The 27,969-nt window shown below is 37.6% G+C and overlaps 1 protein-coding gene across 2 annotated transcripts in view; it reads right to left on the bottom strand.

The window, feature by feature from the left end:
* Window positions 1-499: 499 nt before the first annotated feature.
* GABRG1 (gamma-aminobutyric acid type A receptor subunit gamma1) overlaps window positions 500-27,969 on the bottom strand; it is a gene marked incomplete at both ends in the record, with an annotated part of 54,200 nt that continues 26,730 nt past the window's right edge. For both annotated transcript variants that reach the window (XM_082316373.1, XM_082316374.1), the window contains 6 exons: window positions 500-778; window positions 5,771-5,982; window positions 9,098-9,250; window positions 9,377-9,514; window positions 10,817-10,899; window positions 13,730-13,950. In XM_082316373.1, the coding sequence (XP_082172499.1) occupies window positions 500-778; window positions 5,771-5,982; window positions 9,098-9,250; window positions 9,377-9,514; window positions 10,817-10,899; window positions 13,730-13,950 (1,086 nt within the window). The remainder of the gene's footprint in view (window positions 779-5,770; window positions 5,983-9,097; window positions 9,251-9,376; window positions 9,515-10,816; window positions 10,900-13,729; window positions 13,951-27,969) is intronic.

Raw genomic sequence — 27,969 nt, 5'->3', positions numbered from 1 at the left:
TGGCTGGTTGAAAAATAGAAATGTTCTATTTCAACTTTTTAAAATCGGGGATTAATAAAATCATCACCTTATGGATGAAATGGATGAGAATAACTAATCCCATTTTATTAAGGCTTTCTTTGTAAAGGTGTAGGAGATGTTACAAAATTCATCTACATTATCATTTACTATTAAAACTGAAAGCTTATGTAGAACTGTCCAGCTAAATAACATAGCCTCTTGACTCTGCATTTTGTTAGAGCTGGACAAAATATGTGTGTGCTCAGGCAAGTTAAATCTTAGGGGTTTAAATTTGCTTTTCAAAATACCAATATCAGTTCTATAGTTGATCACAAGAGGGAGACTACATCACCATATTTCCTCTCATTGTTTCAAATTTGTAAAGCATCCAAACATTTTGAGTCATTTTGGATCAGCTCTAATCTTTGACTGCTCACTGAAAAGTGTTAATGACTGTTCAATTAGCATTTTTTTTCTGAGTTTGTCAAACCTCTGAAATTTATAGATAAAGATAGCCAATCCAGTAAACAAGATTGAACAATGCAAAGGCAGTTGGAAAGAAGATTCGAGAATAGGAGTCAATTTTTGCAATACGAATGTGTATCCTTCCTTCTCTCCAAGATCCTGTGCGGCAGTCTTCAAAACAACAAAAGAAGCTAGCACAGTCTTTCCCTTCTAGGCACTCATATCCATAATCATCATCACGTTCAGGGAGATGATTAATGTTATTAATTGGAATTAGTGTTGATCCAGGTCGAACAGCAATTGCAGGTGGTTTCTTAAGAAAAACAAAAAAGAAAAATATAGTTTTGCTTTTTTTTTTTTTATCCTCACATTACATAATTCCATAGACTTTCCATAGCAAAGGCCAATATAAGCACATTCAGTACAATATACAGAAATTCTAATATTAAAAAAAAAAAAAAAAAAAAACAGTTTGGGGAGTGTTGTGAATTATGAACTGCTGTATATAATTAGCTCATGCAGGCAAAAGATCATGAATGATTTTCACCTGCACAGTGGAAACTGGGTTGTGCTGGGATTTGGGAATAGTGGATAATTAGTTACACAGGCAGGGTTAGCTGATCCCATCTACACAACACAAACGAACATTTTGAAGTCTGTCACAGCTTGACAACTGGGTCACAAGCAAGTCCACAAGGAGGCTATAAGCATCCCTACCAAGGGAATGACAGTTCTCCCATCATCTGAAATCTTTAAAATGAGACTGTATGTGTTTCTGGAAGCTACATTTTCAAGAACAACGACAACAAAAAGCTAATGGGATTAGTACAGCATCACTGGTGAAGTTTAAGAGACTGAGATGCATAAAGCCAGGCGATGTCATCTAACCCTCTGATGTTAAATCCGTGAACAATATGCCCTACCTTTAGAAACCAAGACATAAGACTCCTTAGGAGAATGCCATTCAAGTCAGTGAAACTGATTAATTCAGCTCTTCATTCTTACTTTTACTTTCCGTGGGGATAACTCAACCCTCTTGCAATCTGGTAAAAACTTAGTGTAATAGATGTTAAGGTTCATAAATAATTTTCATAGACAAAAATCTGTGTGCCTTATTGCCTAGTACATATACTGTTTGCTGTTCTCTTTCTTGCGACTTTTGCATTTTCACCTTCCTTTTACTTGCATTACCACAGCCTATCTTCCCCCTTTTATTATTTTGTTTACATGCAATTCTTCACTCTTCATCCTTGTTTTCCTGAATACTTGAAAAGACGTTCTCTTTCTCTATTTGTTCTTTTTTCTTTTTCTAAATCTCATAGCCTTTTTAAACTAGTCCATAATCCTCTTTCTTTCAACCCCTCCCACCTTTGGCATCTCTTCTAAAATCTTCAGGCTGAAGACAGGGGTTACATCAACACTAGTCTTACATTGTATTCTCTCTTTTCTACCATCTCTGTATTTTGTCATGTAAGGAATAAATACAGTAGGAAAGGATGCAGTCAGAAGAACTAACTGGGTATTGAAGTGTAGAGAAAAATCTCTCTTAAACAATTATACACGATAGGCAATGAAAAAATATAGAAAAAAAATGAAAAGCAGGAAGCCACATCATTTAGATTCTTCTTATGTTTTAGAGTCCTGTTGTCCCACTTCCAGGGAATTACTTTGGCCAGTACAGAGACCTCTATACTTTGTTAAGGAGGCACTCTATTGCTGCAGGGACACTTTACCCAGTGTCCAATGGGTGATGTTAAAGCAGTGCAGTATACACCACGTTTTCAAATAGCTTTATTTAATAAGTGTCTTTACCAGAGGAAGTTTCACACAGACTACTGTTTCAACACTTTTTAGACATGATGACCTAGGGAGCTAATTATCATCCTAAAGGACCTCATTATTCTTTTCAGTTATGGTAAAATACTGACAATAGTAACAAACAGCAGTTACATGCTTCTACCTTAATTTGAGGCATTACAAACAGGGCTTATTTTTATAAAATATAAAAAGTAAGTTCAAATTTTTTTTTAACTTACAAAATCATTATTTTGTTGAAGATATATAGGGAAAGATGCTTATTTCTGATTCACACCTACTCTGACTTTACAAGAATTTTCTGACTGTTGGTTTTGCCAATGTAAGTTTCATGGCATGATTCGTTTCTACTAGTGGGGTAAAACAGGAATCCCCAACTCAGAAACACCATGGGAGGAGGAAAAAATAACAGCACTGCTTTTCACTGCTCATGTCACCAGCACAGACTGAAGCTGGCTACTGAATTACAGGTTTGAAGAGGTTGCCTGAGAGAGGCAGAAAGACAGTGCCATCTTACAGGCCTAACTACCTACAGAGAATACATAAAATGTGTATAAGAAAGAGACAACATGAGGGAAAAGGGGAAAAGAAGACCAACACCTCACAAAAAAAATACCTTATATCAATTGGCAGAGACTTAAAAAAAAAAACAAACATGTAGATACAGTAGCACATGCTGATTGTTCATGTACATGCCTACTGATATTACAGATAAAACTCCACATATAGTGAGAAGCATTTATAAATACACTCGGATAGGACCAAAACCAAATTATTCTGCATTAGCACTAATACATGTACAAAAGAAAGCCATCATCTGTGGAGATCATAGCACAAGTGATGCATTCACTTCAGGTGAAATGATGATCAGAACAAGATCCACAACTAATTAAGTTTAATCTTTCTTGCCCAAATTCATTATCCTTACTAACATGGATTTACATAAACCAATTCATACTATCTTTCTTGAACGATGCCAGCATATATTTTGTAAGATAAAACTGCTGTAATCATTTGTAAAATCTCCCCATTTTTTCACAAGATCATTTATAGCACCTTCTTGGCATCAGTTCCTGGAATAATAAGCTTTTATTGCATTTTGCAATAGAAATAAAAGACCTATGCAAGGTAAGCTTTCCAAAGAAAAAACACCTGTAAATGAGTTTTCAGAAGAAATTAAACTAACTATTTTAATTAAACTGTTTTTTTGAGTTACATATCCATAACTCCAAGAGAAAAAGAATGAATAGAAGTCTTTGACAAAGATAAAGCAGGAAAAAAAAGAAAAAAAAGAGAAAGAAAAATATAGATTTGTAAGTGTACAACTTCCCATTAACTAATCAGATGGCTTCTTTAATTGTTCTATTTGGAACAAGAAATTTTATAGCTTTTTATAAAACATCACCAAAAAAACCCTATTTATCAAATTAGAATGCTTGCATCTAAGTATATTAAATTTAACCCCAGCCTTTTTTAGAGTATGTAGTATGGTCTTATAGCCATAACATGCTGAAACATGTTTAAAGAATTCTGTGTGAAAAGATGGTTGGTTTTCAACTACTTAGAAACAAAAAGCATGCTTTAAGAACACGGTAAAACACAACCGAACAGCATTTTGTGTATTATATTGCTAATTTTAATCTTAGTGCAAACTCCAGCTATTTATTCAATGTGTCATAGTTTCTATCTCACCATTATTCTACATTTTAAATTGTCATATGCACTGAAAATCTCAAAGCATTTGGCAGATTATTGCACAAATGGCTGATGTGTGAACAGATTCTGGAAATTCTCATTACTCCAGTCAATAGAGTATACTTGCAAACCACTTCAATGGCTTTTGATCTGCCAGCAGCTGATCTTTAATATTTCCCTGTTTTGAATAAGCAGTATTTCCTTCCCTCTTCCTTTTTTCCTTGTTGTGCATGCTGAGAGCAGACCTATTTTAGCTCCCTATTCCCTAAGTGTTGTTGAGACCTCATTGCAACAACAACCTAAAGCTGAATCTGCTATGCTAACACTGGGAAGCCCCCCAAATTCTGCAGCCTCTGTTATTTTTTACCCTCATTGCTCAGCTGTGGCCCTTGCCAAAGCCTGTTTTCCATCCTTTCCTTTGTGCCCACATTTGCTTCTACCACTAATAGGAAGGAGCTTTGAGGTTTCCATTTTCCAGTTCTCTCAGCTGTGCTGGATTCCCTGAGGATCACAGTGATGTCCGACCAAGGCAGCACAGGGCACAGGTATCACAGTATTAATCCTTCACTACTATCCTTGTCCTAAATACACAGCTGATCCCCTTGGACCAGCTCACCATATGAAATGTAAGGGCTCTCATTTCCCTGGTATTAAGCCACAGCAGCCTCGCAGGGCCCCCATAAGACAGTCTCCCACAGCAGCAATGCTCAAACTGGTTGCACCAGAGCTTCCCGACACGAGTCACAGAACGGATATGGTTCATAACAGGATTTCTGCATTTCCATATCTGGTTTTCTGTAATTTCATTTCAATTTCTGTTTGATCTTACACAGGTGGTATTCACCCTTCACCCAGAAAAGACAACTGATATTATGATCCCGCTATGCTCCAGACTCCTTTGATGAAATGATCTGGAAGGGGGTTTTATAACATTGTCCTTCCTCATAGTCTCTCCAAAAGATGACTACAGTCAAGCCTCAGATATTAAGACTAGTGTTTGAATGAATAAGCTATTTAACACCTTTACCTCAATGTTTTATTAAAGATTAGCTTTAACTATTTGTACTGGCTTCCAGCAATGATTCGTTGTAAGTTCCAGTATTCTTACTACACGAACAGAAAGCCTCTTAAAATTGAATAATACTTGCTCCTGGGATATGTGGGGTTTCACACCATACAAACATCAACTTATATAAGCAGAAGGTTCATTTTATCAGAAAGAAGCATGGAAGTAAATGAAAAAGAAAGAGTTAAAGTAGAATTTCTGAAGTGGAAAGGAGTGAGAATACTGACCAATAATAAGCACTTTTTCCTTTGCAAAGCTAGTGAGGTAAGACCCAAGTTAGGTGATGCAGACCCAAACAAATCCTCATACCTTCAGTCCATTTACATTCTCTCTACTTTACAGTCTTATCTACGGTTCTTTGCCAGGTGCTGTTTTCAGAAGCACGGTGGCCAGATAGAACTGTCTCCATGGGCACACACTCCACAGGCAGCTCTAGAAGCACCAAGCGCTTGGACATGGCATGGAAGAATGGAATATTATATTAAACCACCCTTTAGCTTAGGCTCATGTGTTCTCATTCACATATGAGTGGAATGACGGAAAACCTTTGTTCATTAGTATTTACAGAAAATGAGTACAAGCCCCCAACTGTAAAAAAAAGATAAAATAAATATTACTGTTAATTATCTTTTAGTATTAGCTCTTCTACTTAATAACCAGTCTCTCAAAATTAATGCTACAATAAAGAGCACTCTGTATTATTTTTTCTTTTTGTTTGGCTAAACTTACTGATGGCTTAGATTTTGCCTTCTTTTCTTTTCCTTTGTCCCCTTTTCTGTTGCTGGTAAAGTAATGCAAGGTGCCATATTCCATCAAGGCAGCAAACACAAAAATGAAGCAAACTGAAACAAAAAGGTCCATTGCTGTCACATAGGAAACCTTTGGGAGTGACTTCCTAGCGATTGTACTCAATGTTGTCATGGTCAGCACCGTTGTAATGCCTGTTTGAGAAAGAAAAAAAAGACAGGAAGAGGGAAGTGTATAAGTAATCCAATTATATTGTCACAAAAAAAATTTCTGAAATTAGCCCTTAATTCATTCATGAGGCATACAAGAACTGAGCCACAGCAGGGTTCACCGCTGATCACATCCACACACATCGGTGCTATTGCAAGAAGCCACCCCTATGGATCTAGTGGCCACTGTGGGATCATACAGAAGGCAGCACATTTCACCTTCAATTTAAATTCCTCCCATTTTCAACACACACTGAATAAACAAAGACACAGAGAAAGTTTGTGTAGTTTTATAAATCTGTTGTAGAACGCACACATAAATACAATAGACAAACAGGTACAAACAGGCACACAAATTTTATAAAAACACAAAAAAAAAGTCCTCTGACTCTTGAAAGATTAAAATGTACAAAAGGAAACATTCAGGAAAAAAGGTGTGTTATTTATCAATGACTTCGAACTTTCATAAAACACACACAAAAAAAAAAAACCACACAGAAAAAAAGGAATAATGCTTTCAATTGTTTGTTTCTGACAATGTAGCAGGTCAGACTAGATGACCTTCATGGCCTTTCTGGTCTCATTCTAAGTTACTAGGTATTTTTTCAATACTGTGTCTTAAGTAATAGAAAATGTTTCCCTTGGTTCACTTACATACAAGCTAATTAAAAGAACAAGCTGGCCTTAATAGCAATATGTTCAGAATCTGAACTATACCACTTTTCACTGGCTTAACATTTAAAAGGTGTTAACACTTTCTTCTTATATTTGATGCTTCAGGGAGATGCAAAGCCTTTTTTATAGCAGTCCAAAATTAAGATATGACCTTTCCTTTGGAGAGCAATACTTGAACACACAAATAATTTGTTATTTACATGCACAGGCTTATTGCAAAAAATGCGTTACACCAGTCTAAGGCTGCCTATGGCTTTTAAACCAAAGCATGGAATCAGGGGTCACTATGGACTGATCCTGCAGCAGGAAAGCAGTGGTGATTTTGCAACAGATTTCCCACTGAAATTACATGCCTAAAAGGGCAAACAGATAACCACAGAGTTTTTCAAAAGTGCTCCGCTCCCACTGGATGCTTTTGAAAATCAATTAGGTGTTTCTCTGCATAATTAAATATCTAAATACCCTTAATCATCTCAAATATTTTGCTTTGGGAAACCACAATCTGCCAGAATCTATACAGAAGAAAAAGGCCCAAGCCTTTTCAGTGTACCAGACCCCAGCACCGCCTCCAGGTGGGAGGTGACACCCACCATTCCCTTACTGACTTCTGTTCAGAGAGGACAAAGGGAGACATGGACTTTCCCAGCCCTCTCTACTATGTGAAAAGCATACGGGGGGCTCTCACAGGGAACAAACCTTCCACAGCATCATGACTGCTTGCCACAATGGCCCTTGCTTAGTTTTGGCTTTCTTGTCTTAATTTCTCAATATTCTTCTATAAAATTGTGTCTATTTGACTGGTATTCTCTTTCTTCTTCACCAGAACATCTGCATGTGAGAAAAGTCATCCTACAATCTGTCAAACGATGACTTCTGCATGTTCACACAAAAGGAGCTCAGAGTTAACTGCAGGGAGATGTAAATATGATATTGCAAATGATGTAGTACATCTCAAGTAGATGAAGGTTAGTACTGCTGAAGTGCGAGCATGAAAACTCTAGCTTAACCATGAGATCAAAGGCAAATTTGCTAGGTTCATGGCATAGAAAAAGTACTCTGTAAAAAGAACAAACTGGATACAGAACTAGCAGGATACCAATGCAACAGTTTTTCCTGTTATAGTTAATGTCTTTCTAGACAGTACCCCCAATGATGTCCAATGATTAGTCAGTCAAAGAAATCTTATAATAAATTTGTAAATCAAGATTTGAAACTATCAAGAGACAGTTTCACTTATTTATTCAAGATTTTAGGCTCCCTTCACTAAACTTTGCAGTTCTTTTTAAAAGCATAAATTAAGATCCAAGACTCGGATTTTTGTCCCTTACCTCTTCATTAGGCTACTGAGCCATGCTCATTTTTGCTTACTTTCTTTCTTGACTCATTAATCTTGCAGGCTTGACTGCATGGTGGTCCAGTTTCAGTGGGAAAGGCAGGGAGTTAAAGCCTGGACTCACCCTTCTGGTAGGAAACACTCCTAGAACGTGGGAATGGTGTGTTCACAATCCTATAAGCTGATGACGAAAATTAACTCACATCTCTCACTTCTTAAGATATACTTTCAGCTCTTGATCTTTTCCCCAAAATAGGTCATACTGCCGTCACCAGTTTTACTAAAAACATCTGTCACTGCTAAGCTCAAAGTTGCTAGTGTGCGTTCTGTGTACTCCACACACCCTGTCTGTCCTGCTTTATGTGGGGACTACAACACTTCTCCAAGACAGCACATGAATGCTAACAGTCAAACATAGGAGACTGACACCATGCTAAACAGGTCAGCCAAGGTGACACTAACACAGAATTATCTCTCTAGTAGAACTTGCAACACACTTCAGTACTGTCTGCAGTAAAAGCAGGACAGTGAGGCAGTTTTTGTGAGTTATATGCTTAACTGCTTGAAGTGCAACTTTGGTTGCAAATTTTCTGTCCTGTCCTGGGCTTAAAACAACAACTGACTCATTTCTATTATTAAAAAAAAAAAAACACCAACAACAACAAAACAAAAAAAAAAAAGAAAAAAAAACCAAACAGATCTTCGCAGTTTTCGCCTGTGTAGTAATGACATCCTTTGTTCCATGATGCTAAGTGAAGTTTAATCATGCTTGTCAGACTAATGATTGCCATATTGCCATCCCTGGTGATGACAAAAAGAACATAAAGGAGAAAAAATGTATTTATGTGAACAACAGTAGATCCACAAGGCTTGGATCAGGATTTCCAGATTTCCATTCTCAACACTTCCTCCTTAAGCCCTGCTGTGCAACCACAGCAAGATCCTCCTACTCTTAATCTTGCAGTTCAAGAGAAAGGGTGACCAATGGTCACAATCTGAAGGGGAATAAACTGTAGTTAATTTACTCCCTGCTGCAGATTTGTATTCCTGGGGAGTACCAGATCCTTCAAGGTTGAAAAAAGACATTCTTACCCAGAGAAGTCCTTGCAGGAACTGCATCCTTATTGATCCAAAATGACACCCATGAAAGAACAACTGTGAGTATACAAGGAATGTATGTCTGAATAGTAAAATATCCCATACGTCTGCTGAGATCAAAGAAGATTGTCATAATAATATAATCACCTATCAATTAAAAAAAGAAAAAAAAATACTTACATGACATTGAAAATGATTTTCAGTTGTATCTTCATCTGTTAGTCTTGTTCTACATAGATATTACATGAAATAAAACTTAACACTTTGCCTTACCAGACAAGGTATGAGAAATTTCAGTTGTATTTCGTAAGCCTACAAATGCAAACTGATACAATCTCCAGTATTTTGGATCTGCCACTTCAACAGAGGTTTTCTTCCATTTGTATTCAATTTCATTTCTGGGATATCCATCTAGAATAGAACAGAGCAAATCAAGCGTTCAGCCACAGTATATACTAAAGCATGTTCTGTGATCTCTGAAGTTGTTTATAAACTAAACCAGGGCTGTACATAAAGTGGATCAGAGAGAAAGCCAATCTATAATCCACCTGATACACATAAAATGTAAGCACAAAATATCTAGCCTCAGTTTTAAGCCTAGCTAACTGTATGATTGATCAAAAACTACGTAAATACAAATGTTTAGGAAGTATCTACACAATATTCTGGAACTCAGATATGAAAACCAGGTTCAGAATCATCACGATGAATTAATACACAAATGTAATATACATTACCATTACAAGAACACAAAGAGTTTAAAAGGACAGACACCTAAGTACATAATTTGATAAAATTCTTATTGGCATTTATTGAAAATTTATTTGTTTATTATTCCCAGAATGGATTTTTGTGGCCTGATTCACTGTCCAGTACTTCAACCTTAAGGAAGTGCAACCCTCTTGATTTTCATGTGCCTCACATGTTGTCCTACATTATCTTGCAGAAAGGCAGAAATGACATTAAGCAAGATTCGCTTGTGTGGTACAACTATTTAATCAATGGAGCTACCAAAGCTCATTTAGCTGGAAGCACTCAAGAAGGAAGTACTAAATGAAAACATTAATTTAAAGAGAATCACTGAAGTTTGATTTCATTGCCTATTAGGTTTCACATTTAGGAATAAGTCGTTTAGCTGAGTGCAGGTGGTTTGGGTTTCTTTTGCCAATAATAGCACAATTCCCTTAGGATCTTTTTTTTTTTTTTTTAAATATAGTTTATATTAAAGAAAAGAAGCCTGAAAGTTGTGTTTCTTGCTCACATAAATAAGTCCCACTGAAAGGAGAAGGACTTCTTATACTAATTAAGCATTTACAGGAACAGGTTGAAGAAGACAGATCTTATTTTTCCTTTTAAGTATACCACATGGAACTAATTCAAAGCTGGCAAGTCTGGCAGGCATAGAAAATAAAGTTCTTCCAGGGCAATAGATTTCCATTAACTGGAATGGGCATTGTATCAGACTCCTAAGCAACACGATTATTTTTAAAGTTGCAACTAAATGAAATGCATGTAATTCAACTAATTCATTACTGCATTTAAGAATGTATTAAAAATGCAATAAATCTAATCAAAACATAAACAGGTCAGTTCTTTCCTTCACTACAGGGTTTTAAAAAGTAAACACTTGCTCTCTTGCTGCCAGGATTTAAGGAAATTTAATGCCTGAATGTAAAGAAAAAAAAGTAAAAAAGGAGGTATTTTACCACCTACAGCTTGAAAACTCCAGTGGACAGGAGTGTTCATCCATAGGAAAGTTATGAAGCTGAAGATAACATTCAGCATTAATTGTCAGCCTAATTAGAAAAGGAAGGAAAAAAAAAAAAAAAAGATTATATTCAAGCATCCAGACACTTCAGACTAAAGAGTAAAGAACATGCACAGAAATCAATTTTGCCAATTAATGGATGTTATGCATAGCCAACTGTGTATCTGCAACAAACATCCAGCATCACTGCCAAAGAACAGAAACTCTCATCATATGCAACCTGAGGACCTGTGTTGTTTCAGTTGGCATTTTGAGCCATTTTAAAAATTTCCATTGATTTGTGGGGATCTCTCAGCTCTCTACCAGGAACAGGGGATAAAAGGGAGAGACTGAAGGCAGGGGAACATGGGGAGTTTATGACAGCAAATAAAGAAAGCTTGTGAAGAACACATTTGTCAAGTCAAATTGCATTTGGCATCATTGTATCTGGTGGCTATATACACAAGAGACAAAGCAGGGACACTCCTGGGCTTGGTCTATACTCACAGAAGCAGCTCTGGTGAAGACAGTAGCATGGATAGGAAAGAGCAGACTTGATATTTCTGCTTATTTAACGTCAAAGGCACTCAAGTAATTCAGGCAGCTAATATAAATTTTAGAAGTAGTTTAGGACTCATAATGGTATCAATTGAATCACTTGCTGCTTTTGGAAATACTACCAGAAATTTCGAAAGACCTTCCAAGCGACCACTGCAAAACCCAGTTCTGCTAACTTTCATTAGGAAGGTAGAGTAAGGGGCTAGACTCCCAACTGCCTTCTTTGCATTTAAAATAGCTCGTCCTTTGTTGGTAACACAGTGAAGAAAGTCAGAATGTCTTCTAAAATCAACTTTGAAAATTAACATAATGCTTACATACTGGACTGTACACAATACTTACATAGTAGACAAAAAGGGATGGGGAAAGGAAGATTCTGCCACACGCTGCCAGAAAGCCCTATAAGTCTGTGAACAAAGTAGCTCTTCTACAGAAAGCGTCACTAGGACCTTTCTAGAAAGCTGTCCTGACCAAGAGAGAGGTTCATAAGGGAAAGTGTGTTTCTTGCCATATACTGGGGGGGGAGAGAGAAAAAAAAAATACGTTTCCAAATAAAACACTTGCATCCCTCTGAAGCTGCTTTACAATTTGCTAATGTATATGTATTTATTGCCTTTGTTTTCCATTTTCAACCTCTGGATAGTCAAACGCTTAATGAAAAAGAAAACAAAATCAGACATTTATTAAAAGCAACACAACTAGATCTGGAATTACTGATGGGTGCAATGGACAGACCAGGGACTACCCTCAGAGGAGACTCAGTAAGCTTGACTAACAGAATCGCCACGTCTGCTCCCTCAAGTACCATCAGGGAAAGAGTGGTGATACAGGGGAGACCGTGAACCTGGAGCACTGTCAGATCCTATTATTGTTCCTTCAATAACCAGCATATGAACCTCTCAACGTTACTCCACCCTAGGCCAAATTCAGTCCATATCCTCACCTATCCAGATGTTTGCGTGTTGCAGTGCTGGGTGAATACCTGTTCTGCTGTTTTGTTACTAGCTCATTGCACTTCATAGCTCATACCGTAGCACAATAATTCTAACTTATCGCTCTGGGAGACCTCACATGGCTTTTTTGGTTGCATTTGTTTGTTTCTTTGTTTTACTTAGACCCTGTTTAAAAGAAATTGTACATTGAAACTAAATGGGCAATGGAAGGGTAAAGTCCAAGTATGAGTCTAGAATTGTTAGCTACAAAAATAAAAAAAAATATTACCACGTGAACAGAAGACGCTCTATAGGGATGTTTTATAAACAACAGCGCAATAAACTGTTTTAAAAGTGCTCTTCAGCGATATTTGTATGCTCTCAAATGAAACATACTAAGAAAAAAATCAGTGAAAAGAATCATTTTAAAACATTCTAATTCTTCTTACTTCTGATACAGAAGACTTTTACAAAATGTTCATACAACACAACTAGCCTGCATATGAAAACAGCGTAAATGACTGAAAAGGAAGTAATTAAAAGGTGCTACTTCTTGTTTTAAATAAATAAATACATAAACTCTTAAAAGCAGAATCAGATTTATGGCATCCTCTCCATGGACTGCTTCTCGATCAGCTCCTAATTTATTGCAAGGTTTTTTAGGCATACTTAAAAAACAAAACTGAGAGATGACTCTAAAATGCTTTCTGTAGGCTACAGCCTTTCAAGAACTGTTTGATAAGTGACTCAAAGATCAGTGCAGATAGCCTAGATGGTAAGCTTAAAACCAGCCCAAGCATCCCCCATTTGCCAAGAAGAATTATCACCAATATGTTTGCTTATGCCTAATTTGGATGAACAGATTTGTTGATTTTAATAGCTTGCAAGGGTAAACATGTGAAGAAATATATGCAGGACTGGGGCCTTAGCTTTAATCAAACTTCTTATGACTTTTATTATCTGAAGCATTTAATCTTTTACTTACAGAATATAATTTGGTGGAAATTAGATACTGAACTATTTAGAACAGAAATTCTGCAAAACAATTTATGACTAGATCTGCAATATGTTAGTGACAGACCACCACATCGTGCTACATGCTACATAACATGTTTTTTTTTTAATCTTGCCTGTACCAAAACGAGATTAAAATTTGCTGTCCCCTTCAATTGTCTTTACGCAGTTATCTAGGCAATATATTTCAATGATATTAATTTCATGTTTTTAACGATCCAATCATCTTTTTTTTATTTCTCCTTTAGTAAACTCTTTGCAAATTCCTGTGGTCCACAACAAAAGAGATGCCAAGGGTTTGATTCACATTCATCATTTTCATATTCCTGGTCATAACAGTTTTTATTTTTTTCTACCCAGTTAATAATCACCCACCTTAGAGTGTATAATACTCTTCCATCACTCCAGATTCGAAGCAAACGATTTGGAGTTGTAATCCAGTGAGCATCAGATTTCCTTGAGTTCCGGAAGAAAGTGTCTGGAATCCAAATTTTTCCAACCATGTTGCTATTAAGCATAAGCACTTTCATTGAGCTGTTAAATTTTAGACGACTGTCATACCACGTCTGGGCAAAAATTATATCTATGGTGTATTCCTAAAAACAGAGAAACAACCATACCTATGTATACATCTACCAAAGTCTGCAAGCCAAGAACTTTTACTTCATGTATAAATCTAAGGCCACTTCTTCTATTCTCTTTTGTATTACCTTTTGCATAGCATACAGCAGCCTGTAACCCCAAACTGAGAAATTACAGACTGATGAAAGACATACACAGCCTTTTTTTCTCTACCTCCTCCCCCTTGACACACATCTATTAGTTAAGGAAGAGGAGATGTGATGGGAGACTGCTGTAACTTGGAGGTCCCTGCACAGTGCAACCACCGCTGGGGGCCCTAGACAGAAATTTAGGGGCAACCTTAATATTTCACAGCTAGACTATGTTTGTTAAGACAGACATTCTATGTCTTTTAAGAAGTAAACCAAATAAACTTCCTACATTTTTTCCCCAAACTTTACAACATGCAATTTAAGGTCCTTCAAGAAATTTCAGATTTTGAAAAATTCATGAATATGCAGGAAGTAAACATCACAGTTTGCAGAACTATCTGTTACCATCTGCCTCATATATCTACCTACATGCACACAAAAGTATACATAATCATAATAAGAAAGGAAATTTCCCTAAAGCAATTCCACTTATTAAAGCCTCAAGAAAGCTCCTTTTATGATAGAAAGTCAAATTCCTCAGTAGACTTATGGCTGGAAAAGAAAGGTGAAAAATTAATTAATTAAATAAATAAAAAAAAGGAAAACCCACAGCCTTTTAATGAGACAATTCTTGACATAGTAAAACTTGAGGGAGATAAACATTACAGATGCAATGAAATATTGTTTTTGAAAGAATCCATCCAGTTGCTCCTACACTCCGGACAAAGGAGCAAAGCAGCAGCCTCTTCTCTGCTGTATTTGTCACTGCTCCAGACCATGACTCTGACCTTAAGGGCAACAGCCTCTCTACTTGATGGCAGATGTGATCTTTCCTGCAGGGCTGCCCCATGAGGGCTCCAATGAGTAACTCGGCAGCTCCTCTGCAGGGAAAAAGAGCTGGAGACCAGACTTAGACACTTCATGTTGGTTGTTCACCTCTCAGTTATGGGATGAGTGGGCAGGGGGAAGAGAGAAGGAGACAGTGGTTCACTAAAGGGTTCACTACTAGTTTACTTGGTCAATGAATATGCACAGTGCAGACAGTCAATTCTGTTTTTAAAGAAAATAAAAGTGGAAGGCTTTGCTGGTTGGAGTGGGTTTTTTTGTTCATTTTACTTTTAAATAATCACAGCAGCCAACTGTATGAGTTACAGACTCCTCACTCGTTTCTGCAACTGATATCACCCATCTCCCAGGAACGTTTGTGAAATTTGGCACTTCATCCTTGAGAAGTGCCAAGGCAGATATTCCAGGACTACCTAAAATCTCTCTAAATTTTCCCACCTCTCCAGGTGGAAGAAGAATAGGTTCAGGAAACAGATATGCAAGAGGGAGATATGCCCTTGCTCTGTGATGTATGGCAGCTGAATTACCACCTGGACTGTGGTAACTCAGTGACTCTCAAAGGTTACAAATAACTAGTGTATGAGGCAAACAGTGGAGGGACAGAAGGAACAAAAGGACTAATCAAAAATGCATTTTAGAGATTACTTTCTCTAAAACTCTGCTTATGGAATGCAATTCCTGCATTGCCATCAGGGGAAGATTCTGCAGGTCAAAACAAGTCGCTGATTATTTTATTTCTGTAGACAATGTTCAAGACACCTGTGAAAACCCAGGGCCTGTTTAACCTTAAAATTCAGCTTTCTGTGCTCATCTATAGTGGTTAAAAGTGGAAAGGAAACTTGCCTTGCTCTAGTGTAAATGAGAGCCTGAGGCAGTGCACCGGAGAAGTGTTTTAATGGGCTTAAATGGAACAGAATGAACAAAGATTTACGTGTTGCCTTTACAGTACAAATAGGAGGAAGAAAAGCAGTCAGTGAGTGAAATCAACAAACACGACCAAATGTATGGAAAGAGCAGAATGTCTGAGTTTGAAGGTGCTGCTCTAAGCAGCCACTTCACAGCAGCACTGCATTGTCTGAGAAAAATAAATTTATCAAAGTGTCATTACAGTCAAATCCACCCAGAGCAAGAAAACTGAGGTTGTCACAGAATACCAACCACCCTAACAAATTAAGATAAAAAAGGAAGAGGAGCTCACAGATTATTTTGAACACACAAAGCAAAGGAACAGCCTCAGCGGACCCAGATGCTTGTATTCTCTTACCTTTCAGTATTAAATGTGCAAGTTTTTATCATACCCATGTATTACAGGAGTTGTTTAAAGAACTTTTTGGGAAAAAAAAAAAAGAAACTTTGTTAAAATCCTTCATGATACATTTATCATTGTTCAAAAAGAATCTAATACATAATAATTTAATATCATAAAATTAGTAACTACTTGTTTCAAGTATCTTGCTGAATGTATAACAGGAGATCCAATTGCTAGCCTCTTGTCACATACCTGCAAAGGGTAATCCTCCATGTGTAAGCTGACACTTTAGCACCCAGACATCTCCCTCTTCCTCAGGAGTCAGCCAAACAAAGGCATAATCCTACTCTTCATCCCACCTGAAAGACGTGGACTTGCAGCCTCACGGTGGGTGGCAGCAGCAGTTCACCCACCTCTTCAGCAGGGACCCAGAGTCAGTGCTCTCTGAGCTCTTCTAACATCTGCCTTGGTGGACATTACTACCTACGTCTTCAGCATATCTATTTGTCTTATGCCTCCCAGAGACCCCTCTGTCTTTGAGGGTCCATAATACATCCTTAGGCTGCATATATTCCTCATACAACATATCTCACACATTTTCAACTCATTATATCTATACTATCTTTCATTGAAGTGAACTTTAGCGTAATGTCCAAGCACATACATGTACTCACATTGTAGAGGTGCAAGGCATGTGAAAATGGGACTCATGTAGAGGTGCAAGGCATGTGAAAATGGGACTCGTATATTAGCTTCCTTTCTGAACACAGGGTTCCCTGCAGAAGAGGCCAGATGGCATAGGTCCAAATAGACGCTAAGCAGTCATCAAGCACAGGCAAACATATAGGATGATCAGACAACTAAGAGTCTGGCAGCATGCAGCTCTGACAGTATGGACACTTGAGAGCAATAGCCTGAAAAGGAAACTCTGCTAGGGGGATTATCAAGAAAGTTGGATTCTTTCTGAAAATCTGATTTTGAAATGGGCTTGAAATTTTCAGGTTTTATGAATCCCCTTAAATTTGCAGATTTTATGGATTCATACACTGAATTCCCTTAAATTTGCAGTTCCTGAACAACATTTCGTATTTCCCTATAAAAAGGGGAAATCTCGGTCCCTAAAATTTGTTGAAAAATGAGGCAGAAAAATCACTATACTGTCTTTCATGGAAGTACTTTGTTTCCAAAACTAGATGAATAAAAGCCCTATCTTTGTTTAAACATCCTATGAGCAAGCACAACAGCACACCAGATTTATACCACATTCTTTTAGTGCAATACATCTCTCTGAGCAACTATTTTGTTTTCCTTGTTTTCTTAGAAAAAGTTCAATTTAACACTCTTATCACTACTTCTATTAGTCTTTCATAAAACTCGCCATTCAATGCCACTGTGTAACCATAAAAATTGGTTTACTACTCTCTTTCAAATGAAACTAATGATAAAATAGCCATGCAGAATAAAATGGAACCAATCTGTGGCTGCATTAGTCACAGCCATAGCAAAATGCATGCTTATTCATATTTACCCTCACAGGGTTCAATAACCAGGGCACACGTTAGCTCGTATTTGGTGTTTGATTAGATAGCTAACTCTTTTTTGCACAGCTGGCATAAAGAGCCCACCTGCCTAATTATTTACAGATAACTGCAATCCTCCTCCATCTCTTTCCTCTCTAAAAGATCATAACAAACTCCAAAGGCTGGGAACACAGTGACTAATCAGAGATTACCATTGAAGGGCCAGGCAGTGAAAAAACTGTGAATATTGACGAGCAGGTGTATAGTCTCAGAGAAAATCATTTAATAAATAAAAGCAATTACTTCAAATAAAGTAGGAAAAGCTACTGTATGGAATAAATGGAATCCTCAACATCAGTTTCATTGTCATGCACAGTTCAATTACAGTAACTCATGAAAATGGGCCAGTGGATTGGTTTTTTATTGGAAAGCTGTGAAAGAAAGGGAGGCAGATACCATCCTTCACAATCGTTTCTCAGCGCAAACCGCATCACACCAATTCCAACATAATATCAATAAGGATGGAAAAAAATCCCACAAAGCAGAAAAAACATTTTTCTTGGATATTTTGTCTGGCAGTCTCACAACTGATTTGATATTCCACAGTAAAAAGTGTGGAGAAGTCAAGCAATGAGTGAGTAAATTGTTGGCTGGAGCATGTTAACTACAACACATTTTGTCTGAGAACAGGAAAAAAATGGGCTGGTTTTCTGGGGCTAAACACAAAAGCAATGAAAAGTCCCAAAACCAGACTCAGAGGTGAAAAATTGTGTTAGCCAACTACAGGCCTGCAATACAGTTCATTACCAGTGAATTTCAGAGAAAAATGGATAAAAACATACTCCTGTCATTTCATCTTTGCTCAGAAACCCACCCCAGCTTTTCTCCCAGATTCAAAATTTCACCTGAAGGGCACCTGGGGTTTTCAGGAACACAACAAGCTAATTCAGAAATCTGTTCCATAGAGAGCTCCTGAACTCAGTTCGATTACCAAGTGTGACATGGCTTCATCTTACTCAGTATCTGAGCTTTGAGATATTTTCCCCATGTTTCTTCATTCTGTTCAGCTTTCTAATTCCTTAAACTGGAACTTTATGTGAGGCGGATAATGAATTCTTCAGAAAAAAAATGAAGGGGAAACTAAAGAAAACGCTCTACCAGCCTACATGTTTTGACATTAAGAGATGTGATTTAATATCAAAGACTCAGTCTAGTATGCTGATTAAGAGGTTCAAACAACAAAGAAAGTCATAGACAAAACTGGTAAGCGCATGCTTCCCTAAGAGGTAAGCACCAAATAAAGCATCAAGCATTAGCTAATTTATTTTCATCTTGCCAGTGTGCTGCCAATAAACACTCATAACCTTTATCTTTTCCCTCACCCAAATATCTCTGGACATCAATAAGGGGTTATTAAGTAATTTATTAAAATACCTAACCTATCTTTGATGTATAACTACTCTTAACAAAACATCTAAAATGTGGTTGCTCTCCCTGGTGTGTTACTTTAAAAGCCCTTAAAAAAAGATTTTTGAGCTCCTTCAGGGCCAGCAATGGTTTCAGAGCTTTATCCCCATGGCTGGGGCTGAAGCAAAAGTAAAATTTCTTGTTTTGGCAAACCATTTTAGTTTGCTCACTAAAGCAATCTAAACCTAGTGACCTTAGGGTGAGATCTAAAAGATCCAACAAATCACAATGATTCAGACATGTACCTGTAATATTACATTAATGATACTGCAGCTTTGGTAGAGGCGGGGGCTGCAGGAAATACACTGAACAGAAGTGCACAGCATCTGTTCCCAGAGTCTTTTAACCAGTCAGATTGTTATAATTGTACAGGTAATCACACTGGAGGATGCTATGAGAACATATGCACAGGGTAAGTGGAAATATGGCAAATCATATCTACAGAAGGTGAGGGAGAACAGAGAGACCTACATAGTCACAATACAGAAAAAATCCATCACTCTTCACATAATAATTTGGCATCTGTGCTTATCCAGTCCTTATTTTGAACATGCAAAGTGACAGATGCAAACAACAATATGAATAAAAGGCAAGATTTATTCCAATGCTTTGTAGATTAGAAACTATAATTAAAATCTTGCCAATAGTCAAAAGATTAGCTAGGAAAGTAACTAAAGCACTGCAGCAAAATCTCTGCTTTTATTTGATCATCTTAGATTTTGGGAATTTGAAGAGAGCATAAGGAGAGAAAGTAGATTATATACATAATCTATATAAATTCCTACAATGAAAATGATATAAAAAGTTTTGGTTTGCTTTTCAATTGACACTTGAATATTTCAGCTGCTGCCACTCATAAAGAAACATTAAACTACAGAAAGAACCAGAGATGACAACTCAGAACAAAAAAAATCAGACATAAATACATACATATATATTAAAAACCCAGGAGTGAATACTGATACGGATTAAGGGTTCAGCTTTGAGATTGTCAATAGTGATTTATCAACTCCATTAACTGTACTTTCTAAATTCTGCAGCTGCATCTACCTTCCTGTAACTAGAGAGGCTCAAGCAGTCAAAATTGGTCCCACAAGCAACTTTAGCAATAAAGCTGCACATTACTCAAGCATACATGGTTTTCTCCAGTTTCCTTTTATAAATAAGCTATAAAGTCTCAAACACAATGCTTCACCTTTCAGTATGGTGCAACTGCTTTTAAAGCAAGATTAATTGCACAGTTACTGTTTGCCCTTTTATTTCTATGGTTCTCCTGTCACGCTTCGAAATCCCAACATTGATGGCAAGGAGACTTATCTGGCTTTGGTTTCTACCCTGCAACTCCTGTAAGATACATGATCCTACATGAAATACAGCACTCCTATCAGGTTAGCTTTCTGGTTGGTGAGGCAGTCCTGCAACTCCAAATCTGCTACACTGAAGATATAAGAGCATGGACAACTGTTAAGAACTGCCTAAAAGACCCTCTGTTTACTTATTGGTACGAAGGGCATAACCCTTCGTGGGGATAACCCTCTACAACAGAGACACTACTGTTATTCAAAAAGGTGGAATGTCATACAGCACTTACTGTAGGCCAATGAACGACAAACTCCAAAACAGTCCAACAAAAAGTGTTTTAGATGTGCATTCTCTATGGTGGTCAAAATAACTGTCCAGAATGTATAAAACTTGATGAAATTTAAGATCATACAACAGCAGAATAAAAATAATGAAGGCCAAGATCAACAGGCAGGGAAGTTACATTCACTTACTAGCAAAAGCACGTTGCGTTTCCTAACAGATATTTTGTCAGTGCTGCCACCCCTACGAATAAGGGAGTAGGGCAAACACTCTTTCCAAGAGTGGGTCTGCTTCCTTGGTAAACAGCTTGGAGGTGCTGCTGCAGAAAAGGGCATCCAGACCATTCCCCCCCTATGTAAAGTGAACTTCCCATAGCATGCACTGTGAGGAGAAAAATCCTGTTCCTGTAGCTGCCCAGCTTTTAACAGAGGATGAGGTTTTGTAGTGTCAGCACAGATCCTGGCACCAGCCATTGTAGGGGCCAGTGAACAACAGCAGCTTTCCTCTGGAGCACAGCAGTGAAGGAGGCAATGGCAACCTGTATGGTAGAAGCCATTGCCAAGGACAGTTTCTATTGCAACAAGCTGTTACAAGCTCTCATAACAATCAAAGCACATCCCCTGCCTTTTTTCCTGAAACCCAGTTCAAATCTAGGCCAGCAGAATTATTCCCACAACTGGAATGCAGCATCACAAATTTCCATATAGACAGACAGATTAGGAATTAATAACAAAGAGCAGGTGTGTAATGTTCTTCAAAATATTTATCATCTATTCAACACAAAGATAAGAGGTACAAGACAAAGAATTGAGCGTAGCTTGTCTCAGCTGCAGACACAAGGGAAACAACCACAGCAGAAGCAGACACAAAGTATTTGGAGAGGATATTAAGGCATCAGAAGTAACAATAAACTGTAGGACAGAGCAGCCAAGCACTCCATGCAGTTTTGGGGGAAAAGCAGGAGTAAAACACTGTTTGGGTTAGCTTTAGCCCTAGTCAATACCTTTACCTTCTCAGTAAAGTACTTATATTAAAATTATTCTTGGTTTAGATCATCTCAGATCACAACTGAATTGTGCAGGCACTCAATACTGGTTATACAGGATACACGTTCTCTGCAAGGAGCTTATAGTTTGAATTTAAAATGAAAGACAAGATTTGGAAAGGCAATGGGGACATCAGTAACGGGAAACAGAGGACCCAATACCACTCAGAATTGCAGGTAGTGATTCTAGCACAACAAAAGCTTAATAGTTTATGATATTTTGTAGCCTCCACAATAAAAAAAAAAAAAAAAAAGAAAAAGAAAAAAAAAAGAAAAAAAAAGTAAGTTTAAACAGGAACATGATGAGAAACAATGAAGAGGCTTTGCAGACATCTATAGAAAGTTTCTTCAAGCATAAATGGTAGCGTGGGCAAGAATGTTAGGAAAAGTTGAAAGGATGGGAGCAAAAGCTAGTGAGATCTGAGATAGGAAATGGCCTCCTGGGGGAAAAAGCAACTAAAAATGGCTGGGGATAAGCTTTGAAGTGCCTTGAAAGTGAAAGGAAACTGTTTATGTGTGAGGTCCAGTGAAAGAGGAGACGGAGGAAGAACCTGAGCAAGGAATGACTCAGTAGAAACAACAGAAAATTCTCTCTGTAGGACATGTCTAGATGGTACGAATAGAGCAAGACTGCAACTGAAAAGGTTACAAAAACACATTATCATAACAACGGGAGTCTGGACAAGAGATTCCCTGTGATGGATTAAAAATAAATTTAAAAAAACCTCAAAGTTGCTTTGCAATCAGAATTTGCAAGACTCCAACTGAGACCCTACTCCTGGTTCTAAGGTCCACCACATCATAGAAAATTTTTAGATTTCAGGCCTCAATGACATACAGGGTAGTGATTACCCACAGCAACTGAGACCATGGAAGGAGCAAAAAGTGGGAAGATTTAAAGCTATGATTTAGCCATATTGAGCTAACTAAACATCTGTAAACAAATACGAGAGACACAAGGCAGTATTTTGGATTGTCCAAAAGGAGATACACAGAATAGCAGGCAACTGGCACAGCAAGGTTGCTGAATTTGTGAATGAAACTACCAAGAGAGCAGGAGAAGAGAAGGTGATCATGGAAGACATCCTGCACAGAAGTACCAAAGGATGAGCTTTAAGTACATTCACATCAACACTTAAATAGATAAAGTACTGGGAACACAAGAAAATAAGGTGTTTGCTCACAACACACTGACAGACTGACCACAGATAAAAAGGAAGAAGTTTTTCAGAATTGTTTTCTAGCCCCAACCATGTCCAAAGCTCAGGACTTCTGCTATTTCTTTAACAAATTAGCCTTATGCAAATACAGAACACTAACATCAAAGGCAGTTTGGTTATTGCTCTGGCTGTGGATGCCAAGAATTTGAGATTATATAAACTGGATTTCCAACCAGTATATCCTGGCACACTCTACTGATGTCAGGGGAGTTAAGTCAAAGTGATATTTTTTTTCCATTATTTATATTGAAACTATGCCAACTGTGGCTTAAGTGATACAATGGTATAAAAAAACAGTGTTTCCTAAAGCATGAACTAGTCTAACACAAAATTTAAGAGTGAACCACAGCACAAGAAGGCTGCAACCTTACATTATAGTATTGATAAATGGCACACACAAATTAGGGCATATTTTACAGCAAAGAACATAGATTTTTCTGGTACCTTGTGTAGAACCTTAACTACCTGTCCTGACTTCATATCTGTTAAGGGACAACCAGTAAACTGCAGCTGAGAATAGGACAAGTACTGACTGCTGTTTAAAGTGGGGGCTGAAAAGGTGGCTGTACTCTGGTTTGGTTTCAGAAAGCTACTGCAACATTTGTCTGTCATACAATGGCTGCTTTTTCCCTCATCCCTCGCCATTCCCTTCAAAATGATCACAGAAATTGGGAGCGACCCAGGAACTGCTGTGCTGAGCCAGTGTGAGCAGAATATTGCCTGTACTTGGCCAATTCCCCTGAAACCGAGTATGGCAAGCTTAGAGCTACCTTGCAATAGCAGTAGGCAAACTAGCTGCCTGCAAGAGCCAGACTAATCAATTTAAGCTATTTTTTTCAGAATAAACTAGAAAACATTCATGAAATTTTATTTGTGAAGTATTACTCAAGTGCCTAGAGCTGGTAAAATAAGAAATACTAACAGACATAAGGGTTTTGATACTTAAATATATTTCATAACAAAGAAAAAACAATGCTCAAGCCTACTGAAGGAATATTTATTCAGCTGCTGTAAATGAACACTGTGTCCATCAATCATCTCGAACACTCATCTGAGTAACAGTCAATTAACTCTGATCACTTGCAGTGCTGACAGGCACCAAAATGATTGGAATCTATCTTTCCTAATCAAAATAAAAGAGTAAATTGGGAAAAAAATTATTCTAGCTTAATCCAAAGAAGATGCTCTATGATAAGAAACAGACAATATATGAAGACTTACTGGTACTTCTGTCCTGATTTATGAATAAATATTCCTGCCACTTGAAAGAGAACGGAACCAGTTTGCATAAAATGCACACATCTGACTCTCCAAAAATTTGCAGTGCTTGCACACTGAACCCATGCAACCTTAGGAAACCTCAAATTCTCAAACATGGGTAGGAGTGCATCCCTCATGCTCTTCCTCTCAGTCTGTCATCATGAAGCTCATAGAGACAATGGTTCTCCTCAAAACGGTCTTCTTCAAACATGAAAGCAAAAAAAAATGGAGGTTGCAGAGTGTGCATCTTTGAGTACTGGATTTTAGGGTAGCTTCAGATAATGTATCCTTGGGTCATGATTACTTATATTCTAGTGTGCTTAATGTAAATTACCTGGCACTGTAAAGTAAGAGTACAAAACCTTCAAACCTTCAATACAAATTTAGTCACTAGTAGAATAAGTGCAGTGACACACCTGACCACAAAACCCTCCACAAGTACAATAACATTGAGCAATCTGTATTAGGATACTGATCACATTGATACTTCAATACCTTAAAAAAAAGAAAATCTGCTGCTAGTTGCTGCAACTTGAGAATGAAATGGAATTTATAAGTCAAAGTACACTTAAAATTCACCATCAGCACATTCTACACAAAGTCATAAATGGTACAATATGACAGGAAAAATGGTATCCTAACAATGTCCAGGCCATGCAGTCTGTGTACCAAAGCAGCACATTGTGTTTTCTGTGAATATCTGATTTCTTCAGTGGTTTAGCTATCTTGTTAAAAATAAGAGTGCTAGGCTTCAAAGTATGGCCTTCAGCTTGTGGTCACAGTAGCCTTCAATGGATAACTAGCATAGATCATGTGACAAAAGCTAAATCATCCCCAGAAGAAACAGAAATGTTGGGAAATAACAAGGAAACAAAACTGCTTCAGTGAAGTCCAGTCCTAGAAATTTATCCTGGAATTTTCAGTCTGGACCTTCTAATACAGAGTTCCATTAACAAATACAAAAGCTGAATAGAGAGCATCATCTACATCCACAGCAAGGGAAGAAAAAAATATATAGCCCTCAAACACACTAAAACGGCAATGATAACATAATGTTTCAAAATGTTAAATCATGACTTAGAAACACATGAAAAAGCAAAGGAATTTTAAAACATAATTTTATTTCTGTAAATACACATTTATATACATATACACTTACAGACACATGTAGACAGAGAGGCAGAGCATTTTCTTTTGGCTAGTTTCTAATCTATCTATCAGTCACGATGTCTATGCATCTTTAGAAATGATCTGCCTCCTTCTAACCCTTTCCCCATTTTTGTTACTTGAGCATTGTTCCACTAATTACTATATGAAACTCAATTAAATAGACATTAAGGACAGGGAAAGTACAAACTTTTCTCTTTGCTCTTCATTTTTGACACAATGATGCAATACTGCTTCTTACTTAAGGAACTGCTCCCGTATTCCTTCTCCAAAAATTTCTCTCATTTGGAGTAGCAGTCTCTTATTGTCATGAGAGTTTTGATCACACAGAGATTACAAGATCATGTATTCTCTTAGTTAAAGGAAGGTAAAAATGCCATGCCTCTCCCAACCCACTGAATTGCACACTTGCATGGTCTTGTTAAACCACAAGAGCTGTGGCGCTGGCATAGTTCTCCCTGGACCTCTTGGGGCACCAGTAGCACAAAACATCATGTATTTATGAACACATAGGGTTTGGGGGATGAATACAGGGCAGAGAAAGCTAATGAGGCCCACAGGCAACATGGGTCAACATGCATTTCTACACAGGGACCATACATCAGATTCTGCTACCTGTACCACCAGAGTGGCTTTTTTTCATGTTGGCCCTAGTTTGGAAGGAAAGAGAAAGGCAGTAAGAGCCTAGTACATCTACGTTAAGTGCTCAACTGAATGAGGTTCCACACAGAGGAAAACCAGGCTCTAAATATTCATTGCATGCCTAAATTCTGCTAAGAAATCCCTAGACCACTGTAGAGCTATTGAGGATCAAGATTTTGGCCATAAAAATGCACTTAGTTGCACTTTACATGATTGTTGCATGATGCATAGCACAGGTTAGCTCTAAAAGACAGATTCAAAAATCTTTAGACTGAATGAGTATTACAAGCCTAAATACTCTGCTGATCAAGACGCTTGTTAAAAATGTTTACTCAGGTTGTAGATGCCTAAAGAGATGATGGGCGGTAGAAAAATGTCTCTTAAGCATGGGGTGTCTATACCATCTAGAATTTTGGGTAGACCTTTGCTAAATAGTGAAAGCCAAAACACAACAGCCTTCAAAAAAAAAACTCTAATGTTACACATACAGTTAAAGCATCCCTTTTATGAAAGTGGAAGTCTATCAGATAGCAAGAGAAAAATAGACTGAATTATAAAAATAAATCAGTTTCATAATGTGTCCTCTGAAGCTTTCAGACAAACATACTCCCTTGATATGCTGCTTCAGCATCATTGTTAGAAAAAACACTCTCTACATCATGCCATATTGTATCCAAACTAAATAGTTAAAGGACATAATTTGCCAGAGTGAATTAATGTATCTGGCAAATGAGTAATCCAATGGAGAATCACAGATATGTGTTCTCACATTAAAGGATCAAATGAAGGGCTAAGGACAGCCCTTGAAAGAGAAGCAATTTTTGGAGTATTGGTTAACAATCTCAAACAACATTGACTCCAGGTGAAGTGCCTTCCTAATGAAACCAACAGCTCACATAAAGTGAGCTTACAGGGTCAAATCTGTAATTATTTTTTTTGCTGAGAATGTTGTTTCCCAGATTAAAAACATCTTTATTGGAAACCTTAATCAAATTATTTGCATATATATGGTTTTATTTATTTTCACAAACATTTGATTTTTGTAGTGATGTTAGATGCTTAAATGATTCAGGTTCCTGGAGTCCAAGCCCAGTGAAAGCAACTGCTTTTTTATGATGGCCATAGTGCCCTTAGACTATAATTTAAATTGCTAAGTAATTCTCTGCCCATTTTTAAAAAACATAGAATAGTTGTTAAATTTCTATGTCTTAATGACATTTACGCTATTACCCTTTGGTGACACGCTTCATTGTTATCTTTTTTTTTTTTTTAAACAGAAAACAGAAGGTTAGAGGGATAAACATTCAGTTGATATACATTATAACCATTAGGATCCTGCTCTCTAATGAAGTAATATGCCTTTTCAATATGATGCTATCCTTACCTTGGACTAAAAGCCAGTATGACTGGCTTTCATTAGCACCATGGCAAAAGCATCACCACCCAGCTCTAGGACAGCTCTAGCAGATCTGGGGAGACCTCTAAACGAGTGGCATGAAATAGTCCCATGGCTGATACTGTCATTACTGCACGTGCAGTGCATGATAATGTTGCCTCCCAGGCTCTGGGCTGCGCAAGCAGAAGGCAGCTGTGGGCACAGGAGAGGCCATGGTACATAGCAGAGGGGAGATTGCCCAGGGGCTGCAAAGACAAGAAGAGGTCATGGGAGATGGGGCAGGGCTACCCTGCAAAGCCAGGTACATGCTGGTTCTTTAAAACTGGAAAACTGAAGCTGTAAGCATTTCTCATTTTCAGTTCCAGTGTATGCAATACCTACTGGCCACAGGCTGAAGGACTTACATTGGTTACTGGAAAAGGAAGCCTCTACCATTTGCTACATCCTCCTTACAGGTAACTGCCTGTCCACACATTTTGCTCCCACAATAAGTTCCTTCAGAAGAG

The sequence above is a fragment of the Platalea leucorodia genome, assembly GCF_965183815.1.
Source record: "Platalea leucorodia genome assembly, chromosome: 6".
Lineage (NCBI taxonomy): Eukaryota > Metazoa > Chordata > Aves > Pelecaniformes > Threskiornithidae > Platalea > Platalea leucorodia.
This window is presented reverse-complemented; position numbering and strand designations above follow the sequence as displayed.